Source organism: Nyctibius grandis, chromosome 8 (assembly GCF_013368605.1).
Source record: "Nyctibius grandis isolate bNycGra1 chromosome 8, bNycGra1.pri, whole genome shotgun sequence".
Lineage (NCBI taxonomy): Eukaryota > Metazoa > Chordata > Aves > Nyctibiiformes > Nyctibiidae > Nyctibius > Nyctibius grandis.
The window spans coordinates 28,764,712-28,787,429 of record NC_090665.1 but is presented as its reverse complement, the minus strand read 5'-3'; the positions used below and the strand labels follow the sequence as shown (position 1 = coordinate 28,787,429).

At 38.7% G+C, this 22,718-nt stretch overlaps 2 protein-coding genes across 8 annotated transcripts in view; one reads left to right on the top strand and one right to left on the bottom strand.

The window, feature by feature from the left end:
• MFSD14A (major facilitator superfamily domain containing 14A) overlaps positions 1 to 8,125 on the top strand; it is a 14,688-nt gene extending 6,563 nt beyond the window's left edge. For all 3 annotated transcript variants that reach the window (XM_068406215.1, XM_068406217.1, XM_068406216.1), the window contains 10 exons: positions 170 to 232; positions 835 to 962; positions 2,068 to 2,182; positions 3,346 to 3,564; positions 3,856 to 3,969; positions 4,445 to 4,516; positions 4,975 to 5,087; positions 5,241 to 5,338; positions 5,948 to 6,111; positions 6,797 to 8,125. In XM_068406215.1, the coding sequence (XP_068262316.1) occupies positions 170 to 232; positions 835 to 962; positions 2,068 to 2,182; positions 3,346 to 3,564; positions 3,856 to 3,969; positions 4,445 to 4,516; positions 4,975 to 5,087; positions 5,241 to 5,338; positions 5,948 to 6,111; positions 6,797 to 7,003 (1,293 nt within the window). In that variant the 3' untranslated portion in view covers positions 7,004 to 8,125. The remainder of the gene's footprint in view (positions 1 to 169; positions 233 to 834; positions 963 to 2,067; positions 2,183 to 3,345; positions 3,565 to 3,855; positions 3,970 to 4,444; positions 4,517 to 4,974; positions 5,088 to 5,240; positions 5,339 to 5,947; positions 6,112 to 6,796) is intronic.
• Positions 2,323 to 22,718, bottom strand: SASS6 (SAS-6 centriolar assembly protein). Of its 5 annotated transcripts, none has more exons than XM_068406212.1 (18): positions 22,631 to 22,698; positions 21,312 to 21,372; positions 19,465 to 19,544; positions 18,224 to 18,328; positions 17,105 to 17,276; positions 16,079 to 16,156; positions 14,972 to 15,091; positions 14,676 to 14,867; positions 14,279 to 14,473; positions 13,797 to 13,886; positions 13,529 to 13,708; positions 12,828 to 12,909; positions 12,259 to 12,368; positions 11,253 to 11,375; positions 10,835 to 10,923; positions 10,252 to 10,361; positions 8,641 to 8,710; positions 2,323 to 2,362 (listed from the first exon to the last, which is right to left on the bottom strand). In XM_068406212.1, exons 1-18 carry the CDS (start codon positions 22,696 to 22,698, stop codon positions 2,359 to 2,361), a joined length of 1,929 nt encoding a protein of 642 aa, XP_068262313.1. In that variant the 3' UTR covers positions 2,323 to 2,358. The 5 variants fall into 5 exon arrangements, with proteins under 5 accessions (XP_068262313.1, XP_068262312.1, XP_068262315.1 ...); XM_068406211.1 differs by lacking the exons at positions 2,323 to 2,362; positions 8,641 to 8,710 and adding exons at positions 8,897 to 9,895; positions 10,047 to 10,149; XM_068406214.1 differs by lacking the exons at positions 2,323 to 2,362; positions 8,641 to 8,710 and adding an exon at positions 8,897 to 10,149 and having other exon boundaries at positions 10,252 to 10,346; positions 22,631 to 22,718.

The following is a 22,718-nucleotide window of genomic DNA, read 5'->3' as shown; positions in this document are numbered from 1 at the left end:
GTGTATTAAAGATTAAATAGATTATTTGTGGTGTGTCTTCTTTTTCTTTCTCTATATTCTATGAAAATATAAAACTACTGCGTGTGTGCCACTGTAGAAGTCGCATGCATAATAAGCAATTTTTATAGTTAATATTGTGTAAATGACAGTGTTTGTATTTCTTCTCCAGGTTTTACATGAAACCTTCCCAAAACATACATTTCTAATGAATGGTCTAATTCAAGGAGTAAAGGTAAGGTGACAGAAGTTAATCACAAGTACCATTTAAATTGAATGGTAGGAGGAATATAGCAATGAGTGCCAATTGAGGGAAACATTCAAGAGGTTTTTCAGTATAGCTTTCACGATATAAATAAAACAGAATAAATTACTGCTAGAAGAGCAAATATGCATCATTTTACTTTTAGTAAGATATTGCTTGGTCTGTACCTGCTGTTTGGGTTCAGCAAATAAAAAGGTAGTTGACTAATCCCAAATATGATGTTAGAATTTGAGAATTTTTTACTTGGAGCTTGTTGCTCCAGTAGGGTATGTTCAATTACTTACGTTTATGTGAATTCTAAATATATAAAACACAGTTCATAGAACTGCTGGTATGACTGGGTCATCTTCATTTTGAATTTTGTGTAGCTATGAGGTAATAAATCTCAAATTTTATGTAACCAGACAGGGGACAGAAGACCAGTAATGGTTGACCATATTCCTTTTGATGCATTGCACTGTAGTCATCAACTTTAGTAAAAACAGAGCCCAGCCTGCTCTCAGATTGTGGGATTGTCGGCTGTCACGATTCTAACCACTGAGTTCTAACTTAAAATGTTTTGTTTCATTTAGGGCTTATTATCGTTCCTCAGTGCCCCACTCATAGGTGCCCTGTCTGACGTGTGGGGACGAAAGTCCTTCTTGCTGCTAACAGTGTTTTTCACCTGTGCACCAATACCGCTAATGAAGATCAGCCCATGGTTAGTAAATTCCTTCACACCAGATTTGCCGTTTCTTGTCACGGTTGCTCTACAATGCTTATGTTTGTAGCATTGTTGATAAAATACTGTCTGTGCTCTGTGGAGGGCTGAGGCTTTTGTATTACTTCAGTGCAAAATTAGGAGAACAGAGTCAAACTGAAGTAGCTGCCATGAGGCCAAATGCCTTGGTCTGAATTTTAAGAGCTGCTGGTTCTGAGCTCTGTGCTGTAGGCCTCGCTTCCTGCTTCTGCACGTGTGCAAAAGATACTAGAGCACTGTCCAGTAGGCTCTGCAGGTCTTCGTTGTGACCATATTACTCAAATACTGACCAACTATGCAGAAATGACCACCTTACCTAATGCTACCTAGTGCGTGAAGTAACCATTTGTAACCTAAAATGTTGCTGCAATTTTATACTTTTGTTTCTCAAGTTTTACAATCCCCCAGCTTTCAGGCTGTGTACAAGCTAAGTAAGCTCTTAACTAGCACATACCTTCCTCAGGTAGTGCCTTAGTCAGAATCTCAGTGTTGTTGGACTACCTGCATGCTGTGCCTGAGGGTGTAGCTGGAATAACACAGAGGGCACTGCCGTGGGCAGAGCCAGCTGCTCGGGTAGCTCCGTCAGCCTGTTCAGTTTCCTCTCCAGTCACACGGATTGTTCATGGGTTCTTCATCCCTTTTCTGGGAAGTAGCTTGTTCCTGAGTGTAGATTGTTTCAGACGATGAGTGCTAGTGTCCATAGCGTAAAGAGAAGGATCATGTTGACACCTCTCAATGACCAGATTCTCAAAATACTGAAGTTCCTAATTTGCTTTGGGTTGTAGGCATCCAGTTGAAGTTAGGCCAACACCTTGTTTCCTAGAAGTACTTGATCACAGCGGCTTTTTGTAGATGTTACAGAATTATGCTGTTTGTTTGTACTTGGTGTGCTGCGGAGGAATTACACAACTGTGTCGAGGCACATTCACATTGGCTTCATCCAAGTTTATCTTAATTTTGTCAGGAAAAGCTGGACAGGCTGATTTACTGTTGAACTGTACTTGGATTGTAAATAGAGACTTTTTGTTTCTATTTAGCTGTTCTAATTTGTTTATCATGTTCCTAGGTGGTACTTTGCTGTTATCTCTGTCTCTGGAGTTTTTGCAGTGACGTTTTCTGTGGTTTTTGCATATGTAGCAGACATAACCCAAGAACATGAAAGAAGCATGGCCTATGGTTTGGTACGTCTTTTTTTGGCTCTGTTCCTGCGGTATTCAGTACTGAACACTTCAGTAGGCAAAGCTTTTCAAAATTGTATTTTTGTTTCTTCTCTGGCAAGCTGATTTTCATTTGGAGTAAGGTTTTTCTGTTTAATTGTTCTTGTCATCCAGTCCTGTGTCTCTTGACTCTTCTGCTTCTAACTTAAAACAAAATATGACTGTGTTAAAAGCTGTCTTTCAGATGTCTGTCTGAACAGTTGTTACCAGTGTTAACGATGTAACTTGAGGAGCTTTAGTTGCTCCTCCATTGTTTCTCACAATATTACTACTCTGTCATCTTCTCAAAAATCTGTTTGTTCCTGGATAATTTTGGAACTGCTGTGTATGGTATCTTGACTGCTCCTGCTCCTGTCTCCAGTTGCGCTGCTGCGCTTCAGTTCAGAACAAATGTAGCTGAGTAACTCTCAGTAACTGTCTGAAGCTCTTACAGCTCACCTCCATTTCTCCCTCATCTCCCCATAACCTGCCAGGTCTCAGGAGCCTTCACAGCACTGCATGGTGTGGATTAGCAGTATTAGTTGTTGCTTTCAAGTCACAGAATCCATTCTCATATTCAGCAGGAAGAGCTAAAAGCAATGGATATAGAACTAAACTGTTTCTTTCTGCCTGCACATATCAGGGATTGAGAGATGTTGGGAAAGTTCATTCAGTTTTAAAGTTAACATCTTTCACTACACGGCCGGCTGGCTGACTGAAAACTACTTGCTGAAGATCCATTGTACAGAGCTGGATTAACCAGCGTATTAAATTGAATATGCCCTTGATACGTGTGATTTTTTTTTTTTTCTTAAGAGGCATTGCATACTTCACTAATATGAAGATAAAACACAGTCATCACTTCCCAAAGATAGCAGTAGACTGTATAGTTAATTAAGCCTAATTATGTCAGCACAGGCCAGAGTGCTGTGAGCCTCACGTTGCTGTCCAGTTATCAAAAAAAATTGTTTTTCTTGAAAAATTTTGGCTGTCTGAAATACACCACTGCTACCACACAGTCACAGGGGAAAGGTTACTTGTAGTCACCACCTGGTTAAAATGGTCAGGCTTCTGAAAATGAGGAAAAGTGGGTAATAATGCTGTTGACTTGTATCATTGAAGATCTTACCAGCTGTTATTTGTTCTAGGTTTCAGCAACTTTTGCGGCCAGTTTAGTTACCAGCCCTGCTATTGGTGCCTACCTTGGTCGAGTCTACGGAGACAGCTTGGTTGTGGTCCTGGCTACAGCAATAGCCTTGTTAGACATTTGTTTTATTCTCGTTGCTGTACCAGAATCGCTGCCAGAGAAGATGAGGCCAGCATCCTGGGGAGCTCCCATTTCCTGGGAACAGGCTGACCCTTTTGCAGTAAGCGGTTTAAATATGGAGTATTTTGTTATTTGTAAATGTTGAGCTTTTGAGACAGGGAAGAGACTGATTTTTACGACATTTCAAGCTTGGAAAACAAAGCCTGTAGTTTTTCAAGAGTAACCTTGCATTGCTGCTAATACTTTCGCCAGCGATCTTGCTAAATGTGCAGGGAGTGTTTTGGTGGTACCACAGAATAGCTTCATTAATTGGCGGGCTTAGCCTCTTGCTAGGTGTGCTTTTCTGAAGATGAAAATTCAATGTTTTAATAATACTTTTTTCTTGCTGTAGTCCCTGAAGAAAGTCGGCCAGGACTCAATTGTGCTGCTAATCTGCATAACAGTCTTTCTTTCCTACCTCCCAGAGGCAGGCCAATATTCCAGCTTCTTCCTATACCTCAGACAGGTAATTTAAGATTTTGATATGGATTTGAACAAAAGTAAATTTATAGGGAAGTTTTCAGTATTGCTGAATTAATACAGGAAGTATAAATACCTTGTATAAGTTAAAAACTTCCAGCAGCTGATATAAATCCTCTTGCCGTTCTGTTTCTGTCTCTTTTTAGAGAGACAAAGAGAGATGAATGAGTTATAAAACAATTTCTCGTATTTTGTAATTATTTGCATTATTCTTGGACTATGAGGTTCATTATGTTAAACTGTTTTTTTAATTTTTTGAGGGAACTATTTACCTGTTTTCACTTTATGCCCCTTTATTTTTGTATACTTGCTTGATTTAATGAAAAAAAAAAAACCAACAGCTTCTAAGTTAGGGAGGAGTTGAATAATAGTGGTCTTCTGCATTGTGTTCTCTACTGATGTTTGTGACATCACGATACACGGTTTAGGGTTAATAATCAAATTGCCTTTTTTTAATGTAGATAATGGGATTTTCATCTGAAAGTGTTGCAGCATTTATCGCAGTCCTTGGGATTCTTTCCATTATTGCACAGGTGAGTTACTGCTGGGTATTTCATCAGTTTGGTAACTTCCGAAGAGCGAAGCACGGTGGAGAACTTCCCTAGTGCTGCGCTTCCAGGAACAGGACTGGCCTTTTCTGTAGCTGGTTTCCTAAGGCTCTCACAATTGTCTAACACTCTCACTGTAACTTAGATGAAAAAAAGAGCTTGCCAGCCCGGGTTTGGTTCGTTAATATCCAAGGACTGTTGTGTTGGGAAAACGAAATCCTTTGTGCATCAAAGGAGGGGGTGACAGTTGGTTCATAGTGCTTGCTAAATGATTGCTGTTTGTTTGGTAGAGGCTCCTGAACACTTGGCAAATACTGCTTTTGGAGAGTTTTGTTTGGCTTTTTAAAATTTATTTATTTGCATGTATTTAACATATAGAATGAAATACTATTTTTCTTTGATTTTTTTTTTTTTTTTTCCACTTTTCTCCCCCTCTCTGTTAGACAATAGTTTTGAGTTTACTTATGCGGTCCATTGGAAATAAAAATACCATCCTACTGGGCCTCGGATTTCAAATACTACAACTGGCGTGGTACGGCTTTGGATCAGAACCCTGGTATGTAAATCTCAATTGAATGTCTGAATGATATGGTATTTTCCTGCATTTTATCCTTGATCCAGGGGGGACACTTAAGCGTGTGTACGTGTGGATATACAGGCAGAACGCTGTCCGTGCAGAGCAGTTACTTTGGGTCTGTATGTTTTGCAGGATGATGTGGGCAGCTGGCGCTGTCGCAGCCATGTCCAGTATTACTTTCCCAGCTGTGAGCGCACTGGTCTCACGGACTGCTGATGCTGACCAACAGGGTAGGTGCTGTCCTAAGGCTTTGAATCCTAAAGAATGCTGCGCAGACAGACGTGTCAGGGCGTCGTCACTGCGCTAGTCAGGCGCCCTGCATCTTGGCGCAGAGCAGCCCGTACACCTGAGCGTAGGTCGCAAAATGTTGAAATCCAGGTTACTCGGAAGTTGTAACACGTGTATTGTGTCCTGGCACAGAGGGAAAACATGCAGCAGGTCCCAACAGTAGCAAAATACTTAGCAAACTTAATATACCGTTTGTTTTCCTCAGTTCTGACCAAAGTTTGCTTAGTTCTCCAGGTTGCAGACAGTGCTGTCTTGCCTGTGTGCGACAGTGGTAGCAAGGGTATGGTGCAGAGAGAGAGAGAGGTCTCTGAACGAGCATGGCATGAGCAGTGCTACTCTGTGCCTACAGGGAGATGGAAAAACACCCCACTTGAATATTCTATGACGATTTTTGTGTATGCCTTGTTTATCGCCACCCCTCGTGCACCACCATTTAGAGAAGCTTTCCTGCTTGCATTAGGTTGAAGGGGAAGTGAATAAAGTCTTACTGTTAAAATAGTTAATTATATGTATAACTACAGATAGCTAACAGTGTATTTTACTTTTCCTAGGTGTTGTTCAGGGGATGATAACAGGAATTCGAGGACTGTGTAATGGTTTGGGACCAGCACTTTATGGTTTTATATTCTATATATTTCACGTTGAACTGAATGAACTCCCCATGCCTGAATCACCATCAGGAGGTAGTGTGGTCACACAATACCACTTACAACAGGTATTCTTCTTTTACTTATTCATTCCAAAAAAAAGAAATTAAGAAAGGATCATGTACCCACCAGTTCCCCAGTACGATGCTGTATTACATTTTGTTATGCTGACTGTAAACAAAGCATGTAAAAAGGTTCTGAACTCACCTGTGGGGAGGGCTGGTGATCTGTTTTTCACTAGATGGTATGGTTTACTTTAACTTGCAAAGAGATACAGCTGATAGTAATTGGGCACCTGATGGCCCTTGTAAAGAGAAGACTGAGGGAAGGATGGACTAATAACTACAGTATCCCCCTCTTCTCTCATCTCCCTGCCACTGTATTTACCTTTCATATGTTGAAGGTTTTTGTTTTGTTGTCCCTTAAGTCTTCTAACCCCCAAGCTCTCCCTATTTTTTTGGTTCCTAATAGATACTAATTTGCTGAGGAAACTCAGCAGCAAGAACTTGCACTAGAAAAGGAGGTTGGCACGCATCAGTAAGAACCATATGCTCCCTCTCCTAAATCTTAGAGTGTAACATTATTTCCACATTTCTTCTAGAAGAAGATTCCACATGGGGACAAACACTGTATTGGCTAGTACAGCAAGGAGTTCTTCCCACTCTTGAAATTTGCATAATTAGCAAGTGTAGTCTGTTAACCTGTGTCTAAAGGTTCATTAATACTTTGTGGTGTTACTGTTGTTGTTTTCAGAATTCTATAATTCCCGGACCCCCGTTCTTATTTGGAGCGTGCTCTGTGCTGTTGGCACTACTTGTTGCCTTGTTTATTCCTGAACACACCAACCTAAACGTGCGATCCAGCAACTGGAAGAAACACTGTGGCAGCCATGGCCATCCCCACAGTCCACAAGCTCCTAGTGAAGCTAAAGAACCATTACTGCAAGATACAAATGTATGACAAAAATCCAGGAAGATCTTTTAGACTCTTTTTTTCAGCAGCAGTTTGGGATACGCATTCCATCAAAAATGTCATTTCTTAAGGTAATCTTAAGAAGTATCTTTCTGCATGAAATTTGTAGGAATTAAAAAAATGAGGAAGTTTCTCCAAAGATGTTGCCATTGAATTAATAATTTGCTTTTAAAAACAAACTGTTACGTACTTGTCTCTTGCCATGAAGTACTGTTACTACTAAACTTTACATTCTAGTTCAGAGACAAAAAGAGTAGAGCAAGGCATGAGCATGTGTCCTTCTGTTCCCTTAAGGTGGTGAGCTTTAATTCGAGTCATGCTCTGTCTCAATGAGACATGCTAGCAGCTGTGTGGACCCATTCATTTTAATGTTATAAAATCGTGGGTCAGATGATTCAAAGCCTTAATGTAAATGTACTCAAGTAGGGAGAAGGTGAATTGGTATCATTTATTTTAAAAGTCATATGGCAGGTTGGTTTTTTTTTTTGTTTGTACTAATATAAAAATCACATGAGCACGCTTGCTGAACAGTAAAAGTTATTTTTATGTAAGTGCATTTACTCTTTCTATTTTTGAATAAACGGTAGTGTCAAACACTTGTGCAAATATTAAGTGGGTGTTTTGAGCCTACGAATTTTACTATTGGCTCTAAAACTGCTTTCCTAAGTACCGTTTATTATACCACTATCTTTCTGATGTTTGCGTAATCATAATGGACCTCAAAACTTGAATACACAGACTGAACTATAAGCTGATAGCCTTGAACATGTCCGTGTGCTCTATCGTGGCCTTTGAGGACTGTCACAATAACCCTTTTGCATTACAGAGCTAATGTTTTAGTCCTAAATTTTCAGGACCCTTAGTACAGAAGAGCTTTATACAATTCCTGATGTGAATTTCTCTAAAAGTGTATATTTTTGTGTCCGGTTGTATTATTTAAGTGTTCCTTTGTATAAATTTGTGTATAAAGTATTATATAGGTTTAAAATGTTTTCATCTTGTGGTTATTGCTTAATGCTTTTTTACCTTTGAACATTCACCATGGTTGACCAAGAGCAGGAAAAAAAAGTATGTAAATATACTGTTAATAAAGTTAAATATTTTAATGAATTTTTAAATATTTGTTAATGTCTCTTAAAAACTTAATTGAAGTCCTATAGTGCATATATGTGTGTTATACTTCCAAGAGGTGGGGAAAAAAGGAGTACAGGTCCAGCACGGTGTTTTATCTGTTAGATAAGGCTGCCTCAAGCATGTTGATACTCCCCCTGTTGTTCGGCAGCACAGGCTGGCTGCAGCTGGCTGCTTGTTTCTGTGGGGATGGAAGGGAACAGGATTGCAACAGCTGCAGCTCCCAGGAAGGGCTCCCTACCACAGCCAGGCAACCCTTCAGGCCACCGCCCTTCCTGCCTCCGGTGTGCTGCAGCGCTGTTACTTTCCAGGCCCACCACGGTTTGGTTTCCTTCTAGATTTGAACAGGACTGCAAGATCTGGAAAGCTGCCACATTTTAGTTACCTGCTTCCTGTTTGATAGCAGCTTGTATCTACATCAAGAGAAACAGACTAAATTCACACTAATTAACACCTGTTAAAACTTAACTAGAAAGAGTAGCATAAGCACAGACCTTAGAACGGGGTGGCTGCCATCTGGGGCCTGTACGTACATCCTAGTGCTGGTCCAGTAGCACTGCTTGCCTGGGGAAATGAATAATAAGCTGGGAAGAAAACTCCAGAAAAAGGTAAGGTGAGTAAACCAGTACTGTTCTGGCACTTACCTCAGCTTGGCCTTTCAGTGCAGTGGAGAGGGTGGTTTAGTACTCTTAAAACATTACTAGTCAGTGTTTTTGATAAAAACCATTTAATATTTCCATTGAAACATGCCAAAAAAAGTGACTGTACATTAACATGGTGCTGATTTATAAACAAATATACACATTTTGCACTGCAAAACAAACTACTTAAATATACAAGCCTCTGGCTGCACTTACATAAATAACTAAGGTCAAAGGTATGAAATATCTTTAACAACAGAAGTATGTAAATAGTTATTTTAAAAAAGTGTATTTTGTACATTACAGATACTCGTGCAGTTCTTCATTGGGACACCCAGTAAAGGATGGCACACAATGTTGTTGTTGTTACATGATTCTAGCATTTGAGCGCCCAGGTAGTAGAACAAGCTGAATAGACTCAGTCTACTTAAACTTGAGTGAGAGTAGCTTAAATTTCTGTACAGTCTTACAGTTGTAAAGTATGGTTAGTAAAAATAAAGTAGCTTTTAGATATTGTGATACTCTCAATAGTTAACTGTTCAGCTACTTCAGCGTCTTATAATGATTTAGGTGTGGTGGCCTGTGGAATGATTAATAGAAAAGTCAAGGTAACCAAGAGTGAGAATTTTAAATTATGATTTCATACCTCCAGTGAAATAATTTAGCATCTTTAATATTAAATATATTTGTAAGTCTATATGCAATTCAAATAAGCTGGTTCCAAAATTAAGCCAGTTTTTAAAATGAAAACTGTAAGGGAGGATTAGTGAGGCAGTCATGCTAACTTAAGAGCTTGACCGTTACTAAAATTGACAGCATGACCCTGTTCTCCAGCACTTTCTATCATCCTTTCTCTGAAAGGAGTCAAGAGAAGTATTCATGGAGAAATGCTCTCCCTCAGGGAACGCTGGAGTGTAAGTTGCATCTGTTACAGAGCCACACCTGTCAATTCCTAGAACAAAAACGTCAGTGCACTTACATGGGTTTTTAGGAAGACCACAGAGTGTCTCTTCTCTCTCTTCTCAGAGAAAAGTGACTCAACTACAGCATTGTTCCCACTAAGGCTGAGGCTGCTTAAAGCTTTATCTGTTCTTCAGGCTCAAGTATCCTGAAAAGTCATCCAAGTCAGTCAAGGTATCTTTCTCAAAGAAAAGAGATTCAGACTGACATAATTCTGTCAGTCCACACTGATACTTTACTAAAACATTATTACTGGACATCCGAAAATCCCCCCCCAAGGGTTAGAAGAGGACTCTTACTTTAAGAACCCTGTCTACTATCCAGGAAAATAAGCTGAGGCTGGTGTTACTGCAGCTTTTGGTGACGGTTGGGCTTTTGTGGGTAAGTACGGTTTCAGGTACTCTGTAGAACAGCAGAAACAAGAAACTGTTCATAGAACCAGAACTATTATTACCCTTTAAGTACATTTCAAGTAAGGTCTTGTTTTACTATTTCCATACATACCTGAGTTGTTAAGTGTATTTTGACTAAGCCCACGTAAAGGAATGCTGTCATCTTTTTTCTTGAAATACTTCGATTCCAGCCCCAAATTATCACCACTAGAAATAAAAAGGCTGATTAAAATGTAAAACAAATGTAGTTAGTTAGCAGTGCATTAATAAGTGTGGATACAAACTCATTCAGAAAGACCTTAATTCAAAATGGAACTACTGCATCCCTAGGAACTTTATCATTTAAAGGTAAACCATCAGTGAGTATGTTAAGAGCAGTAGAGAACTATTTTTTTGACTGACCATCGCGTGAGAGCCTTAGATCTTGTCACCAGGAGGGACAATGAACTCCTGTTCCTTGGGACCCACTCCTGAAAGCATGGCTCTTTGTTATCTACAAACCATGCTTGGTGACCAATTAAGTCTACCACAATTTAAAATTCATTAACATGTTGAAGAAGGACAGCACATCACCAAACTAGCTTGGTACTGGAAATGTTTTGCTCAGTACCAGACACACATAAAAGACAAATTACTTTATAAAATAATAATTAAAAAAAACCCCAAACACTAAAAATACAGTAGATGACACTTACTTCTCCTTATTTGCTGGATGACCAGTTGCAGTGACTGTCTGAACATCTGAGCCTCGGTTCATTTTGGAAAGCTGAGTGTTAAACTGAACCTGCAGAAACACAGGAGTTGCAGGTTAAAGAAAGAGAGCTACTCCAGCTCGGATGGCCCCCCCCCATCAGTGTACTCAGAGAGTGAACTTGTCAGGGATTAATGTTTCTATACCTCGCAGAGCCCTTCTGTACAGCAAAGCACACAAGAGTAAGCAACCGAAAAACAGGCGTCAGCCATTGCTAATAGTGATAATGTTCCAGACAGGGAGTTTACGAGTAGGAGGATATACAGTAAGTGTTCATGCATTTAGAGAAATATTCAAGACATTAAGCTTTGATATTTTATGCTATCACGTTCTTAACCAAACAGAAATGTCAAAGTGCCTGCCTTTGGTACTGGACATTGTGAACTGACGTTTTTGTTCTGTGCTAGTTCTGGAACGTTCTGGAAGGCATACAGAGGAGAAATGGGATGGTGGATTCCTGAGCTGGGAAAGGATGGTCGGTCAGGCTGTAAGAGAAAGAGAATACATCCATAAAGGCAAAAAACAATTCTTGAAGTAATTGTTTATAGCAATTCAAAATTCTAAAATGAACAACTAACCACAATTACAAAGCTAATATTAATTTCAGTCTTCCTGATGGGAAGAAAACACTTTTCCAAGATTCACATTCTTAAGGAAAACTTTTAACTTTTTAAAAGTTAGGCGAGTTGAACAGTCTTAGCTAATAATTATAAGCTCATAATAAGCTACACACCCTGTAATTGATTAATATATTAACTGGATCCAGCTATAAATCAGAGACCTCTTTGCACAAATATGCTCTTCCACTGCAGAATAAGCAGCTCATCAATTGCTAGGTGACAAGACACATGGGGACAACAAAGATTAAGAACCAATAAGCCATGGTATTTAACAAAGACACTAGGTAATGTTTCTTACTCCTTATTTTCATGTTTGTAAATATCACTAATAAAAGCACTCAAATAATACACTCTCTTCAACCTAAGAGAGTGTATCTATCTATCAACAAAGATAATTAGTATGCAAATTAACCTCACAACACAAAAATGCCTCCTTTTTTTTTTTCCCCTTCACCCTGCACTTCATCTTTTCCAAGCTAATTTTGCATTGTTTTGTGTATTTTAATAAATAAGAGCTTAGAAAATTCTCAGTTAGAAGGCCAGGGCATCAAGTAGGACTCAACAGTGTATTATGTTATTAAAAAAAACAAACAAACAAACAACAAACCACAAACCTAAACAAACCAGACCCACCCAAAACTATAAGGCCCAAAGAAGATGAAAGCACCTTATTTTTTTTTTTTTAAGGCCATACATTTCAGGAAATGATGGCTACATCATAACTATGTTATTTACAGTTGTATCTTACCACGCCATGAGGTGAAATGGCAGCCCTAACACCACCGTGTGTACTGGCAGAAGTCTCCAGCTTCTTGGCCATCTGGACTTCATTCAGCTGTTTGTTTAACCATGTGATTACTGAAGGGAGAAGAAAAAGGTCAAGCTCACTTCCTACCTCTTACAAGCTGTTTTAAAACAGCAAGTAGCCCTTCCTCAAAGTGAAAGCTTGGTGGGCTATTTTTCCTCCTTAAGCTCAAGCATCACTACAAGTCCTAGCCTGTCTCATGAAAAGCCTTTTTGTTCAAGCTTCCCCCACCCCTACATGCCATTCTGTTCCTTCCTCTAGGGTTAGGCCCCACATGCAAGCTAGCCCAAGCAACCACAAGTGCCCACTGCAAAGGAAGGCTGCTCTACTTGCAGCTCTAGCTTGTTGCATACCCACTACGGACAGAAGCTTATTTTCCATAAACGACAATAATCGTACTCTTTACAAAAAGAACACAGGTAAAGCAATATAGTTGCTTCCGTTAATTTTCAGTAGCAGTTAGATCACTATGTTATTCTTACAGAGGGAGAAATGAACTTGTATGAACCTACCATTTTCATTGGTTTTCAGTAACTGCTTACTTTCTTCTAGTTTTTGCATTGTAGTTTCTAGCTGTTCTTGTAGCTTGCAAACCTGCAATATTGCCATAATAATTATAACACCATCAGGAGCTGCTACTAATTACAAACTGAAGAAAAAATATAAATAAAAAGTATCTATGAAGCTGTTCTAAAATTATTTAGAGAAGTCTGAACTCCGTTTTTTACAAAAGCAATATGATAATTCTTTTAAAATAAGCCCTACTTTTAGCTAGGGTTTTGACAAGATGACAGCCAAAAACTGTTCCGACTGTAATTTTTCTATGATTAAATAATGCAAGGACTCTAAGCAGGGTAATATACTTAATGGAAGAAAAAGTTCACTCTGCTCCTGTTCTTGCCTCCTTCACCAACTTTCACAGGAATATGCCCTCTAAAGCACGCCAGTTGATCCGTTATATTGCGCTATACTCTTAATGCAATTTTAGTTTTCTTCCATACGGATGGATGGCTCTTACAAATACGCTTAACATGAAAAAAATTAGAAGTTGATTTCAGGTTTAAATAAAAGTGTTAACTAAGTAAAAGAGTCCATTCTATTCCACAGAAAGATTCAAGACCTTATTGCTATAAATAAATAAGTTAAAAACCCCAACAACCAAGACACTACACAAACAGCATTTACCAGACAGGGGATTAACCTATCACAATACCTCCTGCTCTTTCATTCGAAGAGCCTGTCCCGTCTCCTGCAATTCTCTCTGCTCTTTTTGAAGTCTCTCTTCTTTTTCTGCCAATAGTTTTTCCTGTTGAATTGTTACTGTATTTTTCAATTTTAATTTACTCATTAGAGTTTTCAAATCTCCTTGTAACTTCTTGATAATTTCATTAGCCTATTAAAAAAATATATATTCTTAAAATAAAGAAACACCTAAAAATAAGGAAGACATTTCATAAGGATAATGGCATGTTCAAACAAACCTTAAGAAGCTCAGCTGACAATGACTTAATCGTTGCCTCTAGTTTTTCAATATGACTTTGTTTTTTCTCTGTACTTTCTTCCAGTACCACCTTTAAAAGAATATTAAAAATATTATAATAAAGATATGTGATAGACATCACTTATGATTTCAAGTACAGCCGCATTAATTCTTTGAGAACGAATCCTTACAAGAAATTCAGTCTTTGCTTTTCAGTCAAATTACATAGGATCTCGATTCATCCATTTTTTTGTTTACAAAAAGTACCGCTAACTTCACTCCAGTACCACAGTATTAAAACAGTAGTGACTTTTGTAAGAGTGAATCCAGTATACTTTTGATGTCATAATTTAGAACCTTTAACTACATTTGAAAGCTTATTTGCTGTATTCATAAGAACTGGTCAGCTGTTAATCTACAGAGACTGCAATTAGGAAGGTTCTACCGAGCTTTAGCAAAATCTATTTTGAAACTTGAAAGAACCTTTTGTTCTTGTGTCGCATCTAATACTTCTTTTGTTCTAAGAACTAGCTGGTCTTTATCTTTGATCTCTTGTTCCAAAACAGCAACCCGTGTCTGTAGCTGATTAATGAGTTTCTCTTTTTCATGACATTCAGCATCCAGAGTAGTGTTCTCCCGACGCAGTGACAGCACCTCCTGCTTTGCTCTCTGACATTCCTAAAATGTTGGGAAGGAATTTTATGTTTTGAAGGAAACCTGTAATAGTAATTTAAACAGACACATCTAAATAGTAAGCACAATGTGGAATGAAGAGGAGCTGAACAAACTTAGTACACTATATTTTCTATTACATGCATAGGCAGGCAGTGTTAATGCTCTAAAAATAGTAAATTTGGTTATGGAAATTAATAAGCCATACATCCTCTGTTCCAGAAAGCTTTGCTTTCAGTTCTCTGACTGTGGAGTCTCCTTTGTATCTCCTTTCTGTTAGATCTTTATTGATGACCTCGAGTTCTGAGAGTCTATTCTGCAACTGTTGAATACTTTTCTGATGCAAATTTTCTAATTCCTTTTTCTGTTGTTCGTGCTGTTGTTGGTACTGAGCTTGTGCCTATGAGAAGCAAAGAAACTAAGTAGTTATTCAATGAATCTGAAAATTAAGTCAAAAAACTATTCACATAGAAGAATGTTGTTAATTCATTTCTGTTGTCATACCTGCAGAGCTCTTTCCTTTTCATTTGTCAGCTCCTGCGTGTGTTTGTTTGTTAGAGCTGTAGTGTATGATGTCCATTCATTTTTCAGTTTGTCTAGTTCTCGGCTCTTCTCTGACAAGCTCTGTTTAAGTTTGACAAAGCATACAGAATTTACAAAATTTAATCATTTCAGTCAATACTGAATGATTCTTTACTGTTACTTCTTAAAAAGGACATGGAATTATTAAGAAAAGTCTAAATTTTAGTGCCAGATGCCAAAATATCTGTTCATTCTGTAAACAGAAAAGTAAGGCACTGAGAAGCTAAAGAGCACCTTTCTGACACTGTGGATAAAGTCATCTTCATTTCCAATTGTGTTTTCTTCCAATCACTATTTAAGAGTGAAAAAACAGTCTGCTGATGTTCCCTACCCTTATACCACAAAATGCTCTAGAAGGCCAAAAAAAAAAAATTTCTTTAACAGCATCTTTTCCTCTTTCTGATTTGTAATTCCGCATTCCAATTCAGCAAGCACATTCCAGTGAAACTGCAAAGATGAGGTAAACAAATATTCCATTCCAAAAAAGCTCCATAATAGGAGTTCTAAAAGAATTTTTCTGTATCATGATAGTCAAAAAAGTCACCTTGATAATTCTAGAATTTGACCCAAATCATCCTCTTAAACACAAATGTGAAGTCATTATTGGGCTGACTGCAAAAATCAAAAAGTAGTAGAGTAACATGAAGTCCAAGACTTCTGATTTATTTATCGTGGTTTCACAATTTTTCCAAATATAAGGATTTCCAACCATTCACAGAACACGTAGAGCGTATTTATCTTCACGCTACCATATATTTAATACATAATTTGTGTGTGCATATACAGGCCTCTGTACAAAACAAAGTAAAATTCTGTTTTAGTACTGTAAGAACTAAATTTTGTTCTTCAGTTGCACGTCTTACTCATTCTTAAGAAAAGCTACGGTAGACTACTTTTCTTCTTTTCACTCACTCCCAAGTCAATTATCTTGGCTAGGTAGTGGCTGACCAACGAGCCCGTAAGAAGGTACATTTTCCACAGATTAAAAGAAGTGCAACTTACAACAGCAAAGTTAAAAATTTACATTACCTGTTGAGTGTAGCTCAGTTGTCTGGTAAGATCCTCTCCAGTTTTTCTAAGCTTTTCTTCCAGCATCACTTTGTCTTCCTATGTACAAATTGACATCAAGTCAAATCCTTAGCTCCCAAAATACAAGTAGTATTTAGCTTCCATTTTATCAGCACACCCTGCCTAGGTAACCACATACCCATTATATTTGTGGAAAAACATTTTATTAAATTAACTTAACATGAATAAGATGTAATTAAGAAATTTCAAAGAAAAGGCATTAGCTCACAAGGTAAAAACCCTGAACTAAATATTTAGCAAGTTTCTATAAGAAAACAGTATCATAAAAACTTGCTTACGAAGGAGCTGCATGAACAACAGATCAACTGAAATACTGTAAATGTATGGCATTAAAATGGCTTATTACGTGGCTATAAACATGACAGCACAGTAGGAGACACAAATCCCAGGCTGTAAAACTGAAAGACAACAGTCAAACTGAGATCATTAATTTCTTCTTAAATAAAACCTAGCACGCTACCAACTGCATCCACATTACAATTTTAATTTGCTATTTATAGCTACTAGCCCTTTGAAGTCCATAAAGCCTTAGAATTATGTACATACACATACTTTCCTAAACCCAACTGCAGAACAAAGAGACTGAAAGTTTACAGTATTTTACTTGTGCAGTTGATCTGGCCATCAGCACAAGGCTCTGAAGCACGAGACAGTGAAGCACTCGGAAGCGTTCACAGCTGCATACCACATGCCCTGTATGTGCAAAATACCTGATCTTCTGCCAGTTGAAATTATAGCACCTGGCTGACTACACATGTAATATTTTCATTGCTAGAGTGACAGTAACAATTTAGTTTTATAACATGCACACAAATAACTACATGAAATGACATATATGAGCTAAACTAAAAATTAAACCAGGGCATACAATTTGGTACATACTTCTGAAGTATTAAGACTGAAAAAAATGCTTAAGTACACACAGCATCAAGGCCTAGTTGCAGCTATAACAAGCCTTCATTTTACCTTAAGGCATTTCAAACAGCTGGCTAAAAACTTCTTTATTTCTGCATCATTTCCTGGTAGGAATTTTAGAGAGAGATGGGTAAGATGTTTAAAAGGGTTGGTCTCCACTACATTTAGAGAGACAGGTGTGTGATCTAGAACAGATGCTGAAGAAACTAACTGCAGCAAAAACCTAGAGAAAATCAAAAATAATCAAATGTTTAGCATATTTCTTTTCCTGAAACTACCTGCAGATCCCACAGGCTACTTTCAGATAAAATATATTTTTATATCTGCAATAAAAGGCTGTCCAGTTTTTGTTTGAAAAAGAACTATGAAATTCAATCCCTATGTTGTAGTTAATACTACAAACAAATATCAACTAAAATGCTTGCACCTTGTCATAAGAAATGTACAAAACTAATCAGTTTGTTTATTTGTAAAATTTTCAGAAGCTTATCTTAGACTTAGGAGTCCAAAACTAAGTAAGGTCTTTGTAACCAAATTCAAAAGGAAAACAGATTCTTGACTTTTAGGTAGCCTACAACCTCATAAAATTCATAGCCCACAGTACATACTTCAGGAAATGGCCTGACTACTGGAGTGGAGCTAGGTACTCTGGACAGGGCTTTCCTCGGTACCCACACAAACAGAAATAACATATGACAAGGCCACTACAGGGAAGAGTGAACCTCAGGTCTCCCCCCTCACATCTTAATATCTGAACACTGAAATGAAAGAAAAAAAAATTCCTTGTCAGAATGCCTTATAACTTTGCCTTCTACTGTGAAATAGAATGATTTACACCTTGGTTCATCAAATTCGGATTAGCTCTCCAGCACTAGACTGTTTAAAAAAAAAAAAAAAAGGACCAGTGCTGTATCCTTGCACATCCGCTGCTTGTGAAGCTTGCCAGCTTCAACTCGGATGGGGGGACTATTACCAGACATCAATTCCACTGCTCAGTTCTCCTGAGACTTAGGTTTTGTCAGTAACATCCACCAACTGATATTCAGATGAGTCCAGGGGAAGGTTAAATTATGCTTGTTCTACTGACTCTTCTCAGTCTGAGTGTCTGACAAGTATTTTAAGAATGCTACATGTACACACAGAGTAATATGGCACTCACTTATTACCTACCTTGGGATATCTTTGTTCTGTTCCTGAATGCATTGCTGAAGCAGATCTATAAATTTTTGTGGGAAAGCAGAGAAGTCTACCAAGAGACCTTGCTGGGATTTTAAACTATATAAAGAGATTGGAAAAAAAAAATATTAACGATATATAGAAGTGTAACTTATTTCCTGTAAAACATTTTGTTTACACTAGTAGAAAGAACTAATTCTGATCATGTCAGTAAAGTTCACGAGCATGTTATTTTCAATCCTGAACACAGAAGAAACATGATCACATCTTGGATAATAATCACCAGAGGATACATTTGATTTCAAGAATTCTTGCAAAGGGGCTGCACTAAGAAAAAACAAGTTATTGTGGCACAACAAATGTGCTCCTTTGAGTTGACATCTTCCTTACAGCACAGACTGGTATGGTTATTGGATAGGGGTACATGGAAGAACCAAGGGACAATGAGGGAAGGCTCAACCATTATCAAGACTTTTTCTGCCTACTTGTTTAATTGTGCACCTTCAACATAGACATGGCAAACTCAAAGAGAGAAACACATTCAACAGTGCATGCACAAAGCCACACGTTGTATAACAAAACACTTCTTCTGCACATCTGTTTTACAAACGCTATTTTACTTTTGCCTTTTGATCCACATACTGATCACATCTCTCTCAAAAAAAACCAAAACCCAACAAACCCAAAACAAACAAAAAAAACCCACACGACACCGAACAACAAAGCAGAAAACTGAACTGTTCGAGCCTGGTGCTCAAATTTGATGATCAAATTCTGAGCAAGTAAATTAAAATGAGACCAAACAGCACAATTAGTATGCAAGAAACCCATAAGACAAAGGCTCAGGTCTGTGAACCCATGTCCATGCAAACAGAGTTTCCTCTTGCAATTATTTCTTGAAATACTTCATACAGATACAATAGTCTATAAGAAGCAGTTAAAACAAACAGAAGATGGAAGCAGTAATACAAACTGAGGTACTGTAGCTATGCAGGGAACTTAACATCAGGGTTCTGTCATTCATCTGTATAATCTTGAGCCAATCACTTTCCTGTACTTGGCTATTTCACCAACTGGTCAAAGAGAACAATACTACCAAAATACTGACAAAACTCCACAAGTGAAAAATGCCAAAACCTAAATTCTAAGATAGACCGTTCTAAGCTAAAAATATTCCTTCGTTCTTTTTTGCCATTTAGAAATGTTTCACAGACAAGACATATAACTTCATTTACCTTTGAAAATCTTCCTCAGATATGACAAGGTTATAAAGGAAAAAAGGATCAGTATCATCAGTCAATCGAACAGCTAAATCCTGAAAAGACAGACATTTAAATATGATTTAAAATGCTATAAACCATCCCTGTAGGATTGTTTAAATATTGCAAACAGTATTTAATGTTTTTAATGTTTAACCAAAAATAAGATAGAATTGTGGCAACTAATTCAGAAGGTGGAAAACATTAACGTTTAACACAACTTCAAATGTTACAGCGGGAAAAACAGGAAACCTATTTCTCACAAAAATAAACCAAGTAAAAACCTTCAACTTTGAGCAGCAAAGGCTTCAAAATTCAATGTGTCTTCACCATTTTACAGAAAGAAAACTATTTGCTATTTTTCCTGATCATGAAATAGAGTGTAGCACTAGCAGTCCATTCTAATGGATCACAAACACATCATTCCCATAACTGGAAGTTTTCCAGAGCATACTGCTCCTAAAAGTTTAAGAAACCACCTTCTGAAGAGTTTATAGATTTTAATACAAATATAGATTTGTGTTTCGCAAAGCAAACATAAAATGGATACAGCTGAAGTCCAGTAAGCTCATAAGGAAAATTGTAGCATTATGCTGCTCAGCTTTTAAAAATAAACTCATTTGTTTGCTGGAGGTCTACACAGTGTTTTGGAAAAACTGGCTTCTCTGTAGTTATTCTTTCATTACAAGACTGGAGTTATGTAAAACACCTGGCACATTAAGCCCAGGCACCTGTTTTCTATAACGAGGCTCAAACCTGTGTGAATAATATTCCCTAGCAGAGGAAAGAAAGAAAGTAGAAACCTGGCAGCTCTTCCAACATAACTGAACTGTGACCATAGCACATATACAGAACTGAAACAAGTTTCAGTAATTCAGAAACCAGTAACACAAAACTCTCAGTTGGAGATGTATAAACAAACTCGGGGATTCACATGCGCAGCTAGCTTATGTTAAAACTAATGCCACCCCAAACCAAGTAGGGCAGGTTGTTGAGTAGGATAAGAATGCCTGCTTCGTTTGATCACCCATTAACTGATCCAAGCATTTGAAATTATCTTTTCAGACTGATCACTCAGTTATATATCCAACAGGATTTCCAGGCTCCTTCAGACACAGGCTGCAACTTGGTACACACTTCTTACCTAAACTGCTTCGTCGCACTTAATATTATCATTGCCACAGTCAGCAGAATCTTACCAAAAAAATGCTGTACTCCTTCACAAACAGATCTTTACTCAGTAACACTAGAACCAACTAATGAATCTTAACATCATGGTAGGTGGACGTACAGTTTAAATGACAAATTAGATATACAACAAAAAAGATTTTATAACCTCCAGTAGTAATCTCATTGCTATTTTTCCTGAGAAAGAAGGTTTTTTTACTGCAAATTTAGTATATTACTTCCCTCCTACTCCCACTGGATGAATTCTAAACATTCAAAGACTAATACACTTATCAATAAAAAGCAAAACGTTACATTCACATACAAGTTGTCATTTTTGCTAGTTAAGATGAGGACTTTGCAAAGACAACTGGTGCTCTGCATTCTAACTCGGGTTCCTCTGAGGGTCACCAAATACTTTTAATTTGCAAGTTTACTAAGATGCATGAACAGTCAAAGTAAGAGAGGGCTAAAAAGGCTAGGAAAAAACCACCTACTAAACCAACTAAATTACTCAAGAAATTATATCAAAAATAAAATAAGGTCAAGTGACATACTAAAATCCTATTTTGCTTTTCCTTTGCCTATTTGTCCTCTTATACAATAAAATTCAGATAACACCTAATTAATGACACAAATATAACTCATCCACAAACCTTTTTATGAACAGGATTAGAAATTGACAGTAGCTCAATATTCACTCGAACATTTAATCTCCTGTGTACAAAAAGATGAAACTTAGTAACAAATAAAGAAAACATTATCCAAGTAACATGTGTTTGCAGCCACATTACAGGAATCAGATGACATTTCAAAAACAAAGATTTAGGCAAAAATATTGAGAAAGTTCCCATTGATGACTACTACTGAGATCTCCAAAGCCCCACAGTTTCAGTTATCGTTACAGCTCCTCAGTCAGCTCAGGTGTTTTGTTGCTTGTTATCCACCAAACAGCAAGGCAGAAGTTTTGAGACTTTGTCCATAAATTGAAACCTTTGGAAAAGCCTGCTGAAATTTATTAACCACTGCCGAAACTTTCACTAATCATTCATACAGTGCTACCTTATGTTCATTTACTTGAGTAATCCGAGAAGTTACTTGCCTTACAAAACACACCCACAGCCATCAGCCCCTTCTAATACAGGCAAGCCGGAGTAGCCCTAACGCCTGCACACGCTGTCTAATCCGGACAGGTCCTATATTACTGGAATTCACTACATTTTGAATAGACGCTTCACATCAAACGTTCCTGGGCTTTCCCCAACACCAGCGCTAAGCCATGCGCACAAGCACACGGGTGCGCCCAAGCCGACTTATCCCTCGGCAGAAACCGATCGGAACGGACGCGTTGGCTCGCCGGCGCCGCAGGGGGAGTAACGAGGGAGCTGAAATGCTCCAGGAGGCCGCGGTAAGGCCGGCTTCAGACTGCGAGGAGGAGGAGGAGGCGGGCCTGCCCGGGGCAACCGCCGCGGCCTGGGAGACGCGCAAACCCTGGCCCAGCCAGCCGGACCCGCAGCGCTGCGAGCGCCCGCGCAGGGCCGAGGCAGACATCCCGGCCCTCATATCGCCTCAGGGGGGACGCGTTTGTCTCCACACCCCCAAAGCGCTTCAGTAAAGCCACTGCGTGTCTTCTCCGCTACCAGTGCCCCCTCCGCCCCTCTCCCCTGGCAAGGCACCCACAGCAGCCACTCCAGCCCTCACTGCCTACCTCCAGCTCTGCTGCGACCGAGCCCCCTTCCCTCTAACCCAGAAGGTCCCCATAAGCAGCCCCAAAGCAAGAATAAGGCTATCCGGCTCACCACCCACACTACGCGCAAGGTCTCTCCTCTCACCCAGCAGCACAAGGCAGGAAGAAAAGAGCAGGAAAAAGCCTGTCACTCTACAGCCTGTCTCCTAAAGAATACAATAAAGCTTCCGCGCAGCTGGTGAGGAAACCAAGTCAGACCCCGCCGCACCGTTCAAGCCAGCGCCTCACCTCTCCTCGCAGCCCTGGCACCTCAGTTGCACACACACGGCCCGGTTGAACAAGCTCTCCGCCGCCATCTTGCGCTTCGAGTTTGGCG